This window comes from Hyposmocoma kahamanoa, unplaced genomic scaffold, assembly GCF_003589595.1.
Source record: "Hyposmocoma kahamanoa isolate Upper Pololo Valley unplaced genomic scaffold, ASM358959v1 91, whole genome shotgun sequence".
Lineage (NCBI taxonomy): Eukaryota > Metazoa > Arthropoda > Insecta > Lepidoptera > Cosmopterigidae > Hyposmocoma > Hyposmocoma kahamanoa.
In genome coordinates this window covers 347,329-367,998 of record NW_020654684.1, presented here as the reverse complement: position 1 = coordinate 367,998, position 20,670 = coordinate 347,329, and the positions used below count along the sequence as shown (strand labels likewise).

General features: G+C 35.8%; 1 protein-coding gene across 2 annotated transcripts in view; it reads right to left on the bottom strand.

Annotated features, from left to right (window-relative positions):
- Window positions 1-17,607: 17,607 nt before the first annotated feature.
- The window catches only part of LOC113236283 (coronin-7), a 48,153-nt gene continuing 45,090 nt past the window's right edge, over window positions 17,608-20,670 (bottom strand). For both annotated transcript variants that reach the window (XM_026472289.1, XM_026472290.1), the window contains one exon: window positions 17,608-18,425. In XM_026472289.1, coding sequence (XP_026328074.1) covers window positions 18,333-18,425 — 93 coding nt within the window. In that variant the 3' untranslated portion in view covers window positions 17,608-18,332. The remainder of the gene's footprint in view (window positions 18,426-20,670) is intronic.

Sequence of the window (20,670 nt, the reverse complement as noted above, 5' to 3'; positions counted from 1 at the left end):
AAGTTGAAAGTCTTAAAGAAATTGATTAAAATGTAAAAATAAGGAATGTTACAGTTCAAATAGCACTTTCGTTTACATTTGTTTCGTAGTTCGTTCAGGTAAGCTCGGCTCGATTGTGGTTTATTTTCGACTGCCGTCGTCACCTCTGTCTTGTTCAGGATATCGATTTCTCAAATAGTGGAATTTATTTTCTAATTTTAAGTAAAAGAATGAATTTTGACTAGTTAGGGCTCGCCGCCGCCCCTATCGCTGTGCCGCCCGAGGCCTAGGGGCCCTCTGCACCCCCCACGCTACGCAACTGGAGAAACCGTCAGTAATAAAGCGTAAATAATATAAATTTAATCAATGTAAGCACTACGGCAAAAAATGTAGTGCTATTTTATACTGCAGTACTATTTGCCTTCCTAATTCCTTCCTAATTTCCAAATTACATTGACAAGTTATGTTTTCCCGTTCTATAAATAAGTAAGTGGCTGAAACGTGAAAAGCCATGAAAATAAAGAAAAAAGTACAGTTCTTGAACGGGTTATGCTGGGGTTAAACATTTAAATAATAATCTCACCTACTGAGTACTAAAATCCCGACCTCAATAGTTCGTGAAATAACATCTATTTGCCAAGTTTTATTGAAACCGGTTACTGGTAGTGCTAGTTCGCCACTATACGGGACTTCACATAGGAGATAATAAAAATCGGTGCTCGCTGCTTGAAGTACCAATATGGAGAGAAAAAATCAACCATCAAAATAATCGGTCCTTATAAAATTTATTCGCTATTTATAAAATTAAGTCTTCATGCGTGAACAGCCACCCTTAGAGGTGGAATATTTTTCCACCTACCAATTTTCCTCTTTCCAACAAAAAAGAATCGTCAAAATCGGTTCACAAGTGCCCACAAATGAGTTATCGCATAACATGCATACAAAAAAAAACGTACAATCAAATTTTGAAAAAAAAAAGAATGAACATTCAGCGAATACGTCACGATAGTGATTACTAATAATGTTACACTTTATTTTTTTACATCCTCTAAGTCAGGGTTTCTTAACCTGTGGTACATGGCTCCTAAGCAGAGAACAAATAAGTAACGAGAACGGACACTCTCCGCCCCTCCCTAGCTTTAGATAACGCACCACGCCCCGCACATTGACGGTCACATTTACTGAACGAGAACAAGGCTGTCGGCGAGCCGTTGTCGCGCTAAGACGGCTTTGATATTTGAATATAGTTTTCATTTATTCATTACGAAATTTGTACGTTAATATATAACATAATTTTACGTTACTATTTATAATGGTTCTGAATTGTGCTGTTGACGGCTGTTTATAATCATCTAAACGGGATAAAGAGAGGAGCTTCTTTCGTTTTTTGAAAGATGAAACGAAGTAAATAAAAAATGTCTGAGACTCATTCAGTTATTGTTTTCTTTAGTGCAGAGTAATATATAATACAGATTTATTATATCAACATAATAAGACGCCATAACTTCGTGATCTAGACAAGGGTTCTCGAATTTTCATTTTGTATTGCCGATAAACATTACGTAGTGAAAATATCTTTTTTTTTTCGTAATGAGTGGCTTTTAAGATTACTTAGTCTGAATTCTGCCAGTGTACGTTTTCGGAATCGAAGAGGAATATACCTAATTATTAACTAGGTAATGATAAAGTTGCACACGCAATTTCAAATACTTTGGTTACCTTATTTAAAGGTACCAAAGCAAGTGATGGGTAACCCTGCCACTTCACGCACACATGCGCGTGTGCAGATAGCACCTTGCTGTTTGTAGTAGTAGTAGGTAAATAATTTTCGATCGTTGTGTGGAGTGTCCGGGGTGTGCCTAAGGGTCCGTACAATGAAAACTGGTGGTCCGTGGCGAGCCTACCTATCTTAATGGAGCAGCAACTGTCACACTAACTATTCATATTTATGTAATGTGTAATAGTATACAATTTATGCTAGTAAAAGCTAAGCCTAGTTTTTTTTTTATCTTCTCGGAAAGGGTCTGAGGGCTCTTCGACATTTGGAGAAGGGTCCATGACTAGAAAATGGTTAAAAAACACTGTGATCCGGGTGCACTAATGCGAGCGTCGTCGCCGAGGGTTGTAGTTGAAAAACGGGATGCGACGCGACGCTTCGACTCAGCGCCTGTGTGAGTTGAACCCATGTGTTAAATGGATAACGTGTCTACGTGGTGTCAACCAAAAATGATCATAGTTTTACTAAAATGGCACCTCTAGATATTTTCGTTGTTTTTGATAGTTTATTGTAAAATATATTCGTAAAATTAAAACATTTGCTATTGTCACTACAGACATGACGAATTGTTGTGATTTATTACTATCATTCCACACAAGCACAATAACAAAAATTTTCATTATTTTTTTATTAAATTTATATTTAATTATTTTTTGTGAAATTACTCCACTAATTTGTTATAATTATTAATACAAAGCTCGAAAAAAACTCAGAAAAAATTCCTTCGATCCGGCCGGATTTGAACCGACGTCTCCTAGCTAACCGTGGCAGACACTATGCCAACTAAGCCACGGAACGAACCAACAGACCTCACGAATTTTTCTGTGTTTGCTGTCGGATCTTTGTAACGCCATCTATGAGAAATCTAGTAGCAAGTTTCCATTTTACAAGTAAAGTTTAGAACAAATTATCAAAAACAACGAAAACATTTACGCAAAACTATGATCATGTCGGATGACATACCCTTGCTTATTAGCATCGCTTTTTTTTTATTTATTAAGAATGAAGCAATCAAGCGCCCTGTAGATGTCTCGAACGTGTAGAAAACTCATATGGCATATTTGTGTTTGTCGCAGTTTGAACAAGTGCCATTTTAAATCATTTAGTGTGAGTAGTGCTTACTTACTTGTAAAATTTCGATACTGCGTGTCGTTAGACTCGAATCCGTCGAGACATCCATATTTTAATATGTTGTAGAGCAATGATTATGATTTTGCCACTATTATGATTTTGTATGGCCAAATGACATTCTCTTACATTCTTTGCTGAAATAAAAGAAATTAAACGACGTATAGTATGTTGTTCCACATCACTTACAAATGTTCAAGGCGGCCTACGGTTACCTACGTAACTCACGCGAATGTGTTAATAAGTATAGTTTTTTTGGCTTTCTTGAGAATTTCAATTTTGAGCATCAATTAGGAGACTTGATCAATTATAACAATAATTGCAAATACTTTACAAAAATTAATGAGTATTAATTTATTTAAATCAATTCGTTCATTAAATCACATTTTCACGTTAATTAAGTTACATTGGTTAACTTGTACTATACAGGGTGTAATTGTTAAGTGTGCCCAGGCGAGTATTACAAAAATATAAGAGATATCAAAAATCTATAAACTGATATCGAAAGTACGTTACGTAATGACTAAAATGACATCAATAACTTTATTTAATAGAATTAGAAACATCCAAAATGTTAACATTAAACGCTCCCATACTTTTAATGACATTCGTAGAAAAGCTTTAGTTTTCCTACTGTAAGAGGTAACAATAAGTTAACAGATGACAAAACTGATACATATAAAGTAATAAAACTATCTTTTAATTGAATAAAAATATAATCGCATAGTCAATTATTTGGTCAAGTGTGAGTTGTCCATAAAAATTTATAAAATTGATCAATTTTTTTTTAATGCTGGTCGACTCAGTTTCATCTAAAGATTTCATTGAATGAGACGAAAAAAATCGGGGCAGCAGAAGTTGGTCAAATTCAAGCAAATGTTTTTTATACAAAATGATAATATTTATAAATATATAAAAAAACATAATAAAAGTCCTCTTTTACATTTAAATTAAAAAACAAAAAATGATAATTTGGCTTCCAACAACTTACGTGTGAAGTATCATTATTGGATAATGAAATAGACTACATGTAATAAGATTTTTTTATAAGACTTATGCGCCGAACAGGTGGGAGTTGCCCTACTTGCTTTTATTATTCTATGGTTATGATGACGTTGGAATAAGGCATGCCAGCACACTATACTAGGCTCCAAGGCCGTTCTGATCATGCGGCAAGGCACGCGCTGTTAATAGCTCTGCTCTGGGTGCAAATTGCATCACAGGAGAGCCGACCGATTAATTTGCGGCCAATGCCAAAGTCATTGTTTCTGTAGGTATTGCCTAGTCTCCGGACTTGACATTTCCTTTAGCAATTGACGTCTAGTGTAGTTGTATTTGGTATATGGATTTTAGTTCAAAGCGAAAATACACAAAGTAAAGACAAAGTTAATGCAAAGACAAAGCCTATTCAGATAAGCGTGACAGGTATTCGCTACCGCTGTGGATAACGAAATCCGAGTATGTATGCGGGTAGGTAGGTAGATATGCTGTGGTAACGAAACTATCTTGAATTGTCGCCCGTTTAGACATCACTTCTGTGTTGTCGATTAATAATACCACACTGTATAACTGTACACACACACACACACACACACACACACACACACACACATACACACACCCGCACACACACACATAGTTCTGCACTAGGGAAACCCTGTATCACAGGTGCCATGGACACACATAGGCAACCACAAATTACACCCAAACTCACTAGACAAATAAATGAGAGAAGTTTATGTCGCCTAACAAATATTTCCCCCGGCACAGGAATCGAACGCTGGGCCTCTGCGTGGCAGTCCAGTGGCAACATGGTAACCGTTCGGCCACGGAGGCAGTTTTATCATTTCACTGTCGACGGTTAATGGAAAGTGGGTTTCAATAAACCGGATTCATCTTCAAATTTGCCACTTTCAGAGATAGATTATTTCCTTAAAATTTTACGGGACCAGGTACTCCCTTTCTAACAAACAAGAACATCGAAATAGTACACACAATAAAGTCACAATGGAAACGACAACCTCTTCCATTTTATAAATTCGCTAAAAAAGCCTTAAGGTCAGCAAACCGGCATTAAATTAGTCAATGTATATTTTATGCTATTACAATTGAAATAAGACACATTTACGTTTGCACGTCACACAATTGACCATACAGTTATGTGAATGTATAATATCGTTACAAAAATTCGCTTCCATTCCATCCAATATAAATTGAACCCGAGGTATAAATTTTAATGCTCTGAGACGCAAGCGAAATGCGCCGCGATGCTCCTTTGGTCGGTCTAAGAATGATTGGTACATTATGACGAAGAAAAAAAAACACAGTACAATTTAGGCAGAGTTTAATAAAAAAATGCAAAATAATAAAAATATCTCCAAACATTGAGCCTTACCACTAGGACACTGTAGGTTTTACAACATCCAATACAAAAGACACGCACTCACACAATCTGAGGATAGGGTGGTCTTTGACGAAATAATTTAACAGAGTTGTAGAGCTTAATCAGAAACTAGTACACCTATAGAACAATACAGAGAAAACCGAGTTCTATAAAGTCACAACAGGAAACAGCTACATTGTATATGTTTTCATTCCTTTCCTAATTTTGTTCCATTGTAGCGGGTTAGCCTGTAGTTATAGTTACCTTTCCATGACCACAAGATTGTGAATAATTATAATTTTTTAACACAAGTTTATAGAATTACTTCGGTTAACGGAAAGTGGGTGAAATCTAACAAGCCTGATTCATCCCCTAATTTGAAACCCTAAGAGGTGGAATATTCGCCTCTAGCAGTATTGAAGTATCCATTTTCCAAAAAAAAAACGATCATCGAAATAGGTTCACAACTGACGGAGTAACTGCGTAACACAAAAAAATATACAGTCTAATTGAGACCCTTCTTTTATTGAAGTCGGTTAAAAAGAAAGCTAGGTGTAATCTCACATAATAATTTTTGATTAAGCTTTACAAACTGTAATAAATAGACAATTAACACATGACTACGCCAATTCATTTTGCAATATAAGTCGTGTTCAGAAAAATATTGGCACAAATTTTCCAAATTTTGTAGCACTTAATGAATCAGTTTTTTGTTAAATACACATAAATAACTATACAAAAAAAAACAATGGAAGAGTACATTCGTTTTGAAATAAATTATTGTCATTTCACAACTTTGGTGTTGTTGACTATTTAAAGAGAGCCAGAATAAGAGAGAGAGAGAGAGATGTTACGTGATTTTTTTTTTATTCATGCGGCAGTTTTTATTCGTAAATTTTAATTGCACTCCCGGATACATAAATCGAACCACCTTACACAAATGTTTCTTTTTGTTTATTATTCCTTCTGCCCAGGGGAATTTCCTTACGAATGAGTAGTAAAGTTTAATAATGTGACAATTCTAGTGTAATTTAAGCAAATTAAATTATTATATGAAATAAAGATTATATGAGTTTGCCCTTGTATTTTTATTTTTAAAGAACTAGAACACAAGATTTTTGAAGAAAAATATTCCCGGTTTAGGACACATGGAAATAACGTATACCAGTTATAAAATTGTATAATAGATTTTGGTTATTCATTTAAATATTGAAAATGGATGGTGGCTCGAATTAAGTGTCGGGGAGTGTATTTAAAAAAAAACTAGAGATTATGACGATCAAACAAACGACTTGGATGTTTTTATGTTCAATATTGAATCTTGTTGTCAATTGACATTCTCTGAATTCAAATGAACCATGATTTAGAATTAAAACTGCCACATGGATAACAGAGGTCGAAATAAGCAAAGTACATATATTTAAGTAAACTTCAAGGATTCCACAGGGAGGTACAGTAGGTCCCCCAAAATACTTGATCCCTTACAGACCTTTTGCTTCTAAGAACATCTTACACTTTCAACGGATAAGTGTTAAAAAATTTCAACTTTATAACAAGATTAATAAGTTGCAGTTTTGCTTTAAAATGTCGGGAAGTTATACCAAAATGATTTTTTTAACTCGCATGGTAAAAGATTGCTTGTTTAACACTTTTCTCGATACGTATATGTTCAGAACCAAAAAGACGTTTAGAAGGTTTGGTTTTGGCTTGGGGCACTAACTGTACGTTTATTACACCACTATGTTCTTCACTTGAAATTTAAGTAAATATGCATGGAATACCGAACTCTGGTGATAAAAGATTGTGGTGCGTTTTTCACTATGCTATTTATTTTATACGGTACGTTGTTGTGTAAATGTAGACAAGTATTACCAAAGGTGCGTTTCTCGAGAATAATCTCGATAGTGCTTATGAGCTTTCAGCTTCAATTGATATGAGTACATGTGCAGTAGTAACGCTTTATTGTTAGTATGATTTTGATATTTTTTATTTAATTTAAAAGTGTGTCATAGAATAGTTACACATAATTTAACTAGAATACTAGTCACAATGAATACGTAAACTGCTTTCCAATCAGATAATGAAATTGTTATTAAATAAATATTCATCAGACAAATAAGACGACGAACTAAAAAAAAATTCAAAATCACACTAACAGCGAGCGATTAATATACTAAATTATAAAAACTAAGATAGATTATAATAAACCTTAATTATAAATTAATACGTTAGAAAAACATTTTAAGGATTTCCTTTTAAAGTATATGACTTTTGACTAGTGTATAAAATTACATCTACGCGTAGATTAAGTAATACGAAAGCATAAGTATGGTGCTCCCCGGTTATTATTATTCTATCTTTGTCGCACTCAATGTGTGCGAGCAAGGCATTGTTTTATACAAATTTAGTACAGACTCAAAAACTTGCATTACAGAATTTGAAGCTTCGCACATTTTCCTATATTTTTACCGGTCTATAAAACTAATAAAATAAATATGAGATTACATTTACTATTAAGGTACGTTAAAATTTAAGATACTTTTTGTAAACATTGGTGACGAATACCTTTTTTAGTATTCTTTTAAATTTTTCATTATGCTGACTGAGCATTTGCTCTATAATTTAGTGTGTAAATAAAAACGAGTATTAAGTTTCGTCACCTTTCCTCGACCTCTCTAATCTTTTTGCATTGATTCTTAGCTCTAGTTAGCAAACGAATGAGCAAAACCATCAATGTACATTAAGCTACACATTGAAGGTGATATTCGAACAGATGTCTTATAACTTCAAGTTAACTGTACATAATAAAAAAATCTATGGATTAATTAACATAAATCCTATACCCTTTTGAGTGCCAAGTAACCCATATCCGGAAATGATAAATACCACAGATTGCCTCGTGTCCATTGTGGGTTTTCATCATCATCATCAACCCTTTTATACGTCCCACTGCTGGGCACGGGCCTCCTTTCAGACGAGGGTTTAGGCCATAGTCCGCCACACTGGCCCAATGCGGGTTGGGGACTTCGCACGTTTTCCGAGTGCTGTGAAACTTCTTCAACATGCAGGCAACGATATTTTCCTTCACCGAAAAACTCATGATAAATTTCATATTAAATTTCACACATAAATTCCGAGGTGCGAGCCCGGATTCGAACCCACGACCCTCTGCTTGAAAGGCAAACCATTAGGCTACCACAGCTTTATTGTCCATTATGGGTTTTGAGGCGACAAAATTTTTATTTTATTGAATTTTATTTCTATTTTCGGCAAAAAAAAAAATACATAGTTTTCCATACCTTTAGCAACAAAAAAATGCTTGAATCATGATTTTAAATTACGATGGATTCGAGGGTTATTTTCCGCCATTTTTGTCTTCGTTGCCAATTTTCGGGGTGGCATCTAAAAGGATATAGTTGTTGACACCTATCATTTAATAGACAAACGTCAAGAAGTTCGCGCTTACAAAATGTCATTACGGAATAATGTATTCCAACTTATTCATTTATAGATTCAGCTGACCCGCTTGCTAAAAATCGACCAAGTAGACCAACAAATTGCGATTCTAAAACTGTTGCGCTGTTATTACGTTTTATTATCAAAGTAGTTGTTAATTGTAGATGTAAAAAGTTGTTTAGAATTCCGCAACTCTCACCAGTCTAAATACACGTTGTCAGCGGTCACAGTAAAAATAGAATACATCATGTTAAAATATAAATCTCAAATATGATAATACATTGTAAATAAACGTTTCATTGACAAGACGAAGAAACTCTTTGGCGTGTTGAGCAAAACGTGGTGTATGGCATCATCTAGCGGTACTAAACTCGCGATATTTTTATAGATTTTTCTAGAATAAGTTGTTCGTTACGATTCATTGATTCATATCAATTATATAGATACAAAAACCATAATATAATGAGACAAGTATGGTAACTCTGTACAAACGTAGCAGCACGGTTTGTATGTGTGCACGCCCGCTGGGTGCCTTGTACGGACGCACACATTCGCATAATTTCGCGATGCACTCGCATTGCATATAGCGCTGGTCATCACACGCGCCTTTCATTATTATGCGAATGTGTGCGTCCGTAAACGGCGCGCGGTGGATGTGCATACATACAAGTCGCGCTGCTGCGTACGAATAGAGTTACCATTACATATACTTGCAAAACCAGAGTTACAGCGCGTTCCCACTATATCGTAACGACAGTTAGTCGTGCAGTTTAAAGTGTCGTGGCTTGTATATTTAAATGAAGTTGTTCACACATAACCATCGTTCACAACTTTTTTGACATTACGACGAGTCTGTCGTGTCAAACAATGGGAATAGCTAGAACGACAGTCGTCTGACGATAAACAAGACGTCACAATAAAAATGTGACGACAGATAATCGCAGCTACTATTGTCGTCACGATCCAGTGGGAATAACTAGGCATGACTGTCGTTCAACGATAAAAAAAGTCCATGACACAGTCACGACAGATAGTCGTGATTTGGGAACAAGCTAGACGCGACAGTCGTACAACGATAAATCGTCGGCGACAAGTTCAGTATTATGCGCTATAGATATACGTGCTGCGCAGGCGAAGCAATTTTGATCCTCGAGTTTCGGCAACTGATCACCCGAAACTAAATATTTAATGACGTCTTCTTTTACGTATAATTTCATGAACCTGCCCAAACGATATTTCAGTTGAGAGTTTCTGTAATTGACAACAGTTTTTAATGCCCAAATTTGCAATCTGCGGTTAAATAAATTCTTACAGTCCGTCCAACCATTTAATCAATTAGTGCTGTCCTAATGCGATTCGATTTCTTAAAACAATTGATTTTATTTACGAAGAAGTTTTAATCGTAATTTTAATTCACAATGAATTCGTCAAACAACTATATAGTTTTTATAGTAAAAAAAACTTTTTATGGATTTAACACATTAACATTTTTAGGTATTAAAAAATGGAGTAAAGTGTACTACGGCCGAACAGTAAACAATTAGAATTCAATATAATTATTTCAAATTTACTTATTTTCATTACAATTTATTATTAGACAGGTACAAAAACCTATACAACGGAGAAATCAACTTGAATAATCGTCGTTACATACTCGGCTTGATAAAGAACACGCAGCTTCGCTATAGTAAAGACAAAAAAAACAGAGATCATGAAGTATTTATTGCATTTTTGTCTATGGTTGCTTGTCAATAAATACTTAAGCAACTTCATAGACACGCTTATGTGAAAAGTAAATAAATGTTTGGACGGATTATAACTGCCACAACTAGAAACTTGCAAGTTCGTACTGGTTGTCTCAAGTTGCCAATTTCCCCAACCGACAGCCGCAACACGTTGAACGACTACACTCCTTCTCTGTCCCCTGAAGCTATCTCTTGCTAATAATTTTAAAAGTCTAGAATCGCGGCAACCGTTAATCTGGGCCATTTTGTTGCTGCAACTGGCAACCGTTAACAGTAACTTGTAAAGAGTTAACAGTTACGTGAAATAAAAGTGCTTCTTCTGCGCAGTGACGCTACAGTCGAACTGTCCTTCTACACGTTTCGCTGTCATCATTGATGTGTCACTTGGAAATCCACCTTTAAAGTTAATACCGTAAAACTGCAGCACAGGATTAACTGGTATCGTCCTGTCACACTAAAAACGACAAGGATAAAACGGAGAAATCATTTTTAAACAGCCTGTATATGTATAGTGTAGATCACAGTTTTATTCCGATGTCGAAACGCCTTGCCCAGTGATTTCGGAAAATGCTCCATTTTTGGAGAAGTAAATAAAATAAATCACGTAACGAACAGCCCATAATAATAAATGACAACTAATATAAATATCGGTTACATAATAAATGTCAATTCCCTAAAGTATATAATACCCTATATTCCCTTATCTATGCGTTACGAATATCATTATAGTGACGACTTTAATACATAAAATACGTGAGACTTAAAAAGTCATGTAAGCCATTTTGGCTGTCAAAGGAGTTTAGCACACTTATCTCTACCGCATGCGTATCAACAATTCATAACGGCATATACGTACACAATTACACATTTTCATTGCTTGTGTTACAATTAGCACAAAGACAAGTGAAGACGAAACGTTCAACGACACAGCGGAAGCAGCACAGATAAATAGGCTATAGATACGCATGCGGATCGAAAACCGCGTAACAGGTAAAGGGCTCTAATAGAGTAGTACTTAAACACAATTATAAACCTAATTGTAATGTGTGCTTCTCAAATCGGTGTATACAGCTGTGTTTTTAATATAGACTATAGCCCAAAATGCTACGTTAGATTTTTATTACCCTAAACTATAAAATTAGGTATAATATTATTAAATAAATGCATTATTATTATGGCAATATATAGGAATGTTATGCTGCAATATGAGGTTTGTATTGAACAGAGCTTGAGTACAAATCGCACGTTATTTCGATAAGCCCATATAGACCACAATATCATCTGTTAAAATTTACAACATACCAAATGTATGAAATTAAATTAAGGTTATACGAAATATGATTTCGTCTATTATTTGAATGTGTCATATTCTAATTTCGTATTTTGTGTATTTGCGTCCTATCAATCGGCTCCAGAAAGAGAAGTACCTACTGAGACTCATTCATTTTTTTTTTGCCATTGTCCCATTAATGGTACCGTGGCAATTTTTTTTTACCTCGTTCCATTGAATGTACTACGGTAAAATGATATTAATACGAGGAACAAAAGTAACTGGCCTTGCTTTGACAATCGTCTTCACGAAATCATACTTTCTGTGGCTCTAGTGAAAAGGGGTACAAGTCAAAAAAGTCAAATGACAAGGAGACGCGAAAAACAGCTAAAGCTTATAATATGACAGTAAGCGTTAAGTATATTTCGCGTTTCCTTATAAACTTGGCTTTTTTTACTTGTACCCCTTTTTTACTAGAGCCACGGAATTAATTTAAGGGATAATGTATAGGAATTATACGACCAGTAACATTAAGTTTGTTATATTTCTTTTAGTGTTTGATCTTTGTATTAATGGTTATTAACAGCTTTTGCATTACTTGGATGACAAACAGCTATGGGAGTGATCAGTCTCTTTCCAGTTGTTTCTGTCTATAATATTTTTTAACAAATATTATTTATGATAAACGTGAACAGATATCTATTTAAAAAGAGCTATCCATAGGCTTTCTTACTCATTCTTATGAGGCGAATCTGCCTTACGAATGAGTAGTTTTAATCAATTTGACGATTTCAGGTGGATTTTTGTAAAATGAGTTATGTAACTCATAATAGTGTACTTTTCATGTTTTCTACAGTGGAATCCAATACGCAAATTTAAAAAAACTCTTTGCGATTTCAGCTCTAATTGGCACTGCAACTGTTATGGACAGGCGTGTAGCTTACTATTAGGCGCACGGCTTTTTCGTCCCGTCACTTGGTATTATAAAAAAATATATGTTTTAAATTACTCTTTTTATTTTACCAAGTGAAGGGACGATCAAGTCGTGCGCCTGGTGGTAAGCGACACGCCTATCCATAACAGTTGCAGTGACATTCAGAAGTTTAAATCGCAAAGATCTTATGGGCACTGCCACTGCGCCTGTCACCCTGAGACATAAGTTGACAAGTTCCATGTGCCTGTAATTTCACCAACACTCTTATCTTTAATTCTCTCATTACAGCTTGGTGGCAGAAATAGGTAAGGTACTGCTACTTCCCTGGAGGAACTCTTTTACAGGGAGCTCTACTGCTACTATGCTGTGCCCATGAAAGGTAGGATGAGTTAGAAAATTTCATGAAATTCACACATTACCTTGGGCCCTTCGATAATGATGAATGTGAATTTCAAACTTTACCAACTACACAATCATTTACACGCAGAATTATCGGGCACATTTAAAATTCCATAGTCATCAGACCGAAGCACGTATTACTTGGCGGAATAGTAACATAAAATGACATCATAACGTGATTGGAAGTTTCCTTTCCGTCACTCCTATATTGAGACACATGTAGGGATTGTCAAGAGGAAAGTAGGCGTTAGAGGGTCAAGCGATATTTTATATGTAATTTTAACTCGACCCGCAGTTACGTAGATTACATCGCAGTACTGACAGTTACTAAAGTAGGTTTAGAATTAAAGTGACTATGTTTTTAAGCAAAATTTCTCAGTTTTTCTTCGCTTGTGCACTAAGTCCGTTCGTATCCGAGAAAATAGAAATATCACTTGTACACCTGGAGATAAAATTGACCCTGTGACATTTCGGACTGTCATTTCTCTTCAGTATTGTTAAAATTGACAATAGCACATTTTTTCCACAAGCCCTTTATAAATTTCACCTTGTAGATGCATGGTTTCTCATCGTATTCATATACAGGGTGTAAATTTGAGACGGCGAAGCAAGGCCGGCTTTATCATACATTTTATATGGTAAAATAAAAGGGAACTTCCCGCCCAGGAAGTTATCGTCTATATGACGTACTTCCTTAATTAAAACCGATATTATTTTGATAAATTAATTAATGCAAAGTTTTTTTTAGTTTAATGACCTTGGGTGCGTGCTGTTTAGAGATTTTTTACTCATTATTCCAAATTATTTTTAAATATATTTTAAATATAAAGATGTCTCTCGTATCTATTTTTGCATTTCCTAATAAATATAATTTATTAAAATTTATTAAATAATTAAATTATATATTGTACATTATTATGTCAACTTTGTGTGTAAATAAGTTTAGTTTTTCTCGTCACGTCAGTCGTGACGTCATACCGACGACTGGCGCTAAGCTTTTTCGAAATGAGCTGGTTTAAATTATACAAAAAAATTAAAAAATATATTTGTTATGTTTCATACAGATTCTCAAAAAACATACGTGAATAAAAGTTACTATTGTCAATTGGCATTGATAAAAACAGAACACTGCAATTGTGCGCACAAAGGGCAATGCATATTAACATAAAGCATTTTTCCAAATCTTTAATCAAAAATTAAGAGAGTCCAAGAGGTCCCTATCCGATGAGCATGTATGAAAGCACTGACGTGTTGCTGAGGTGAAAGATATGTGTCAGGATCGTAGCAAGTGGAAGGCTGTTGTCTATACCTACCCCGACGGAAAATATATAATTAAATGTGTAATGTCAGAAGATATTGTGGTCATACGGGATCAATTTTAATTTATTATATATTTCAAAGTGTAAATAACGAATATACGTATGTAATAGTAAAATAAAGCCAAAGTACAGAAACGTCAGTTCACTTTAGGGCTTGATTGGGTAAATTGCTGTATTAAGTATTTCGTTATAATTATAATAAAGCAATAAATTATGATGACATATTAAAGTTAAAGATCATTTCTGCAACTCGCTGGAAGTGTCATAATAAAATGCATTGTAAAAAATTTGCATCAAAATGAGCACTGCGGGTTACAGCGATAATTTGGTCATGAGATCACAACGCAATATCATAAGTTGAGTGTGCTTTAACCGTAGAAGTAAAGTCAGAATTTTGTCACAAAACTTTTTAATTTACTGAGAAATCAGTTAGAGGCGACGTAAGATTTCTAAGAGCTCCTGGATCGGGTTACTATCAGTAATTCCTTTTTAGAAGAACAGTCTGCGTCAAAATTACCTTAGGCGATTATCACACTGCCCCGCACCACGCAGCGGAGTGCGGAATCACGCGTGCGGTGGCGGAGACGCGGACCTGCGTCAACATGCGATTTGCCCTGCGCGGGGGCAGCGGTACTGTGGCCCCGCGCCACATAAAGCCCACTTCGCAGTTGATCACCGCGGTCATTGTACATTTTTTTTATAATCTCAAGTGACGGGACGAACAGTCGTGCACCTGATGGTAAGCTACACGCTTGTCCATAACAGTTACAGTGCCACTCGGAGCTTTAAATTGCAAAGATCTGAGGGGCACACTTGAGTTGAGCAGTTTGCCCTCGACCGAAATTCGGTTGGAGCGCCAGACAAACGTATTTTATTCAGTTGCTTTTAAGCGTTTATACGGGGTGTTTGTGTCGTAATAGTGTAATGGATCCATTAAAAATAGTACGCATTTATGAAGCATTAGAAGACGATGTTAGAAAAAGAAGCTGGGTACATCAACTCAATATGAACCGATTAAAGTATGGGCAGTTTCACATATTATATACAAGTTTATGTTCATGAATTATTAAGCCTAGTAAAACCTTTTATTACTAAGTCAGATACAAATATGACACGGTAGTGCAGAGCGAAGTGTGCTATACACTGGATCTCCGCGCGGGGGTCCGTTATAGTCGTACGTCCCGCACTCCCGCGCGGAGACGCGTTGGCAGTGTATTGTACGGCGCGTATTTTCTATACAAACTGAGATACTTCGGTACAATGTTAAAAAACAAACCTCCGCATACAGTTGCGTGCCGCGGAGCAGTGTGATAAGCGCCTTAGGGTTTGGTATTGAAAATCAACCTTAGGCAATGTTCGAAAAAAAAGCATTGGTTTCAGTAATTATATCCATCGATACCGGTGAAAACTAATCCGGGTAGTCACACAGCAACGGCATCATTTATACACAAACACTGACCTTACTTCTACGACTTAAGAAAATATAGAGCTATTGTTATCGAAAAAGTTATTTCATTAAGTTTAAGGTATATTATGACTTACAATTACATAGGCATAGCGTAAAAATGAGCTATTTTAAATAATGCTACCCGGAAAAAGTCCTATAAAATATGATTGGGCAGGAGTTGGGTATCAAAATCTACTGATTTGTCGATATACTATAAGAATAGATCAGGTCTTTATCGCTATTTATAAGAGCGAATTATGAGGTGTATAAGATGAGGTCCTTCTGCACTACTTCAAAATACTTCGTAATAGAACCATAACAACTAGGTTACTTTATAGACGGTTATTTGTAAAACACGAGTACTAACAAGTTCTCAGGACTATATTACTAAAATAACAACGCACACACTCAACATAGCCTCGCACTAGGGAATCCCTGTGTCGCGGGTGCCATGGACATACACATAGACAACCACAAATTACACCCAAACTCACGAGAGAAATAAATGCAGACCATACAAATATTTCTCCCGGCCCGGGAATCGAAGCTGGGACATCTGCGTGGCAGTCCGGCATGGTAACCGTTCGGCCACGGAGGCATACACAACTTTTGTTCCATTACGTTTAAGAATTCATCGCATTTTACTTTCATACAAAAATAAACACATTTTAAACGCAAACAAAGCTAAGTTAACTTAGCTCACGTAGCCGGGGCGTTTATTCATATCGCACTACTATTACAATACTGTTGTTACTCAAAATATGTTAAATTCATAATTATACCATTTCTAGATGTAAAATGTGAGCAAAACCATCGTTAGAATATTGTAAGAACCAATGAAATGTTATCATCTTGACTCAAAATAAGGCAAACTATTGCGATCTAATTCTGGACAAAACAGTCGTTACTCAAAAATGTGAAATAATTTTTTCCCTTTTATTTTTAAATATATTTGGCAAATAGAAAATTGTTTACATATCTGTAATAAACTTTAAGCTACATACAATTTTAATAATCTTTCACGGGAAGTCAGTAATTCGTTTTTCATCGATTCTCAAAAAATGCACTTTTTGAGTTAATGCACTATTGTCTTGACTGTGCGATATTTCAGTTCACACCGCGAACTAAGCTAGCCGAGCTAACTAAACTACCCCAACGATCCCGCTAACCTATGTAAAATATGTCGCCCTTCTGTCGCCCTCCACTCCCGCACGTGTCCACAGTGTAGCATGTCACTACTTACTACGTATTTTTTTAGGTTAGTTTTGCATGCATCGAGTTTATAACCAGAAATAGAGACGAAATAAGGGCCATCCATCCCTGGCAAGTCATCACCAAGATGGTACTGATATCACTTTTAAATATAAACTCTCGTTTGCACTGAAATCACAAATTAGAAAGCTGAAATAGTCAGCTGTGTGTTCGTCTGCGTATATTCCAAAAATATTATGTATTTATTGTAATAAAGATAATATCTGTAACTATGTGGGGCTATTTCATTCGGTGATGTGGGAAAAAAGCAAGCCATCTAATTACAAAACAAACGGAATCACATTTCTTCGGTAATTGAATATTAAATTGTCATTTTTTCAATTTTCTTCCATTATGGTAAAGTTCAAGTGAAACAATTGACGACATCCGTCAATTTCGAATTCAGGCAAGCCAATCGGAGCTACTATTGCTTTGTAATTTGTGATTCCTGTGCAAACGAGAGTTGATATTTATAAGTGATGTATCACTGACGAGTTTCCAGGACATATACATAAAGTGTGAGATAGTACAACAAAAACTTAGATTATATGTGGTAAATTTTGTAAAAAGACTTGGAACAACAGTTGGTGTTTAAGATGTTAATAACATAGTCCTGTGAGGTTGTTAGTATTTTACAAACTAACCCTGTGTAATAATGCAGTATTGCCGAATACTATTAATTTTGAACTAAGCACGACGAGCAGAGCAAGCGAAACTTTTTCGTGAATAAAGTAACCACCTTCTTACGTGTAAAAAAGTTACGTGTTGTTTTATTGTGTCACGACACAATAAATCAGACAAATGTAAATCCGGCTAACTTATGTTAAACAAAAATTGTATCGTAACATAAACAACTTATGAAAAGCTTTACTTTCCTTTTTGGTTCTGCCGCAGTCAGGTAGGTTTGGTTGTGTGTCTAAGGACCTCACCATGTGTAGATAAAAACGCTTTCAAATTACACACTTATAGAAGCGGTGCAGTAGCGCCACCAGTCACTTTCATACAATATATAATTCATATATTTAGAAGCGCATTTGCAGCGCCTCTGTCATGACCTTAAGGGAAGGTTGGGAGGGTCACAATAATCAAAATTAATGTAGAAAGATATGGGTGGTGTCGTGATACGCGCGAGCGACTTCTATTAATTATATTCTTTTACGACTCGTCTAATTTGAAGGCGCCTGTACCTTGCACAAGAGGTATACAGTAAGTCGGGGAGCTACACTAGTATAAAATTGCACTTGTTACTGATCCCACTCCGCCTCGTCGACTCCTTCCATGCTGTCCTGCTCCAGTTTCAGGTTCATTGTCACTTTAGCGCTCATGGACTTCATTATCTGGAACAACGTAATGAAATATAATAACAGCAAAAACGTCAAAAACACACCATCATCAACCCATTTATACATCCCACTGCTGGGCACAAGTCTCAGGCGAGGTTTTCAACCATAGTCCGCCACTCTGGCTTAATGCTAGTTAGGAACTTCACGCGTTTCCCGAGGGTTGTGAATCATGATGTTCTCCTTCACCGAAAAGCACATGGAAAATTTCAAATAAAATTTCGCACATAAACGCTTGTGATGTGGTAAGTCAAACCATTAGGTTACCACACCTTTACGTTTTGCCTTCGCATTTAGCCAATGAAAAGGTTTTAAAAGCAGAATTACAGTTTATGGAAGAGGTCCGGAATTTGGACGAAAAAGGATTGGGAAGATGGGTAGCTATTATATACTCCCGGACACATAATTCGAGCCACCTCGCATTTTTGTCGTAAAGGCAAAGAACAACTAAGTAACGAGAACGGACACTCTCCGCCCCTCCCTAGCTTTAGATAACGCACCACGCCCCGCACATTGACTGAACGTTATATATATAACGTTATGTATATAGTTTTCATTTATTCATTACGAAATTTGTACGTTAATATATAACATAATTTTACGTTACTATTTATAATGGTTGTGAATTGTGCTGTTGACGGCTGTTTATAATCATCTAAACGGGACAAAGAGAGGAGTTTCTTTCGTTTTTTGAAAGATGAAACGAAGTAAATAAAAAACGTCTGAGACTCATTCAGTTATTGTTTTCTTTAGTGCAGAGTAATATATAATACAGATTTATTATATCAATATAATAAGATGCCATAACTTCGTGAGCTAGAATTGCCGATAAACATTACATAGTGAAAACACCTTTTTTTTCGTAATGAATGACTTTTGAGACTACTTAGTCTCAATTCTGCCAGTGTACGTTTTCGGAATCGAAGAGTGAATATATCTAATTATTAACTAGGTAATGATAAAGTTGCACACGCAATTTCAAATACTTTGGTTACCTTATTTAAAGTTACCAAAGCAAGTGATGGGTAACCCTGCCACTTCACGCACACATTTCCGCGTATGCAGATAGCGCCTTGCTGTATGTAGTAGTAGTAGGTAAATAATTTTCGACCGTTGTGTGGAGTGTCCGGGGTGTGGTAAAGGGCTCGAATACAAAAATAGTGTTGTTATCGAAGAAAAAGTTTTCCCCCGGTTTTGCAAATCCAAATTCGCAACAAGGACTTATGGAAAAGACGGTTAGTATACTAGTTTCAAATTTGCGTAATACTTTTTGATCAATCAATCATTGTTTAAGCTTACGGCACTTAATACTGAAAATGCGTGGTGGCTCGAATTATGTGTCCGGAAGTGTATATCGGCATACAAATTAAAGATGATGATGTTGTTTTCAATAAATAAGGCCAGAATATTGTAAACATCTATGTTGCATAATTTCACATAGAGTTTAGTAACAGACAGATGACACTTCGGATATTTGTGACATTTCGGACTGTCACTTCTCGGATTCGGAACCGGGGGTTTCATTCTCCGTCCGACATCCGTCCGAAAAAATAACTGTCAAATAAGTAATACTCGACCAAATTAAAAGACGCATGATGCGAGTGAAGCTTCATACTTGATGTTGTCTTTTAATTTGGTCGAATATTACTTATTTGACAGTTCTTTTTTCGGACGGACGAACGGAGAACGACAGTAGACCCCCTGATACGAATCGGACGTAGTGCGCTCTTACGATGTAAAAAAATCTTTTTCCTACAAAATAGTAAAGAACGACCATTATGGAATTGAGGGGCGGTATTTGTATGGCACTATGTGGGCGGTGATTGATGATTATTATATATTGATGATGATTTAACTGTTCTACCTTACAATATCTCTCTACCGAGCGTAGACATAGGCAGTAGAGCTCCTTGTGAATGAGTTCGTCAGCATCAGCATTACTGTTTTCCAGTTTTAAAGGGTAAGAGTGCTGGTGAAATTACAGGGACATGGGACTTGTCAACTTATCTTAGGGTGACGGACGCAATGACAGTGACAGTTTAGGATTTAAAGTTCTGATTGGCACTGCAACTGTTATGGACAGGTGTGTAGCTTACTATCAGGCGCACGATTTTTTGTCCCGTCCTTGACATTATAAAAAAATAAAAATAAATAAAGATGTAGCGAGTTACTAAAATTATGTAAATATGTTTTAGTTTATTCTAATTTCTATTATTAACTAATAATAAATTGAACTTAATAA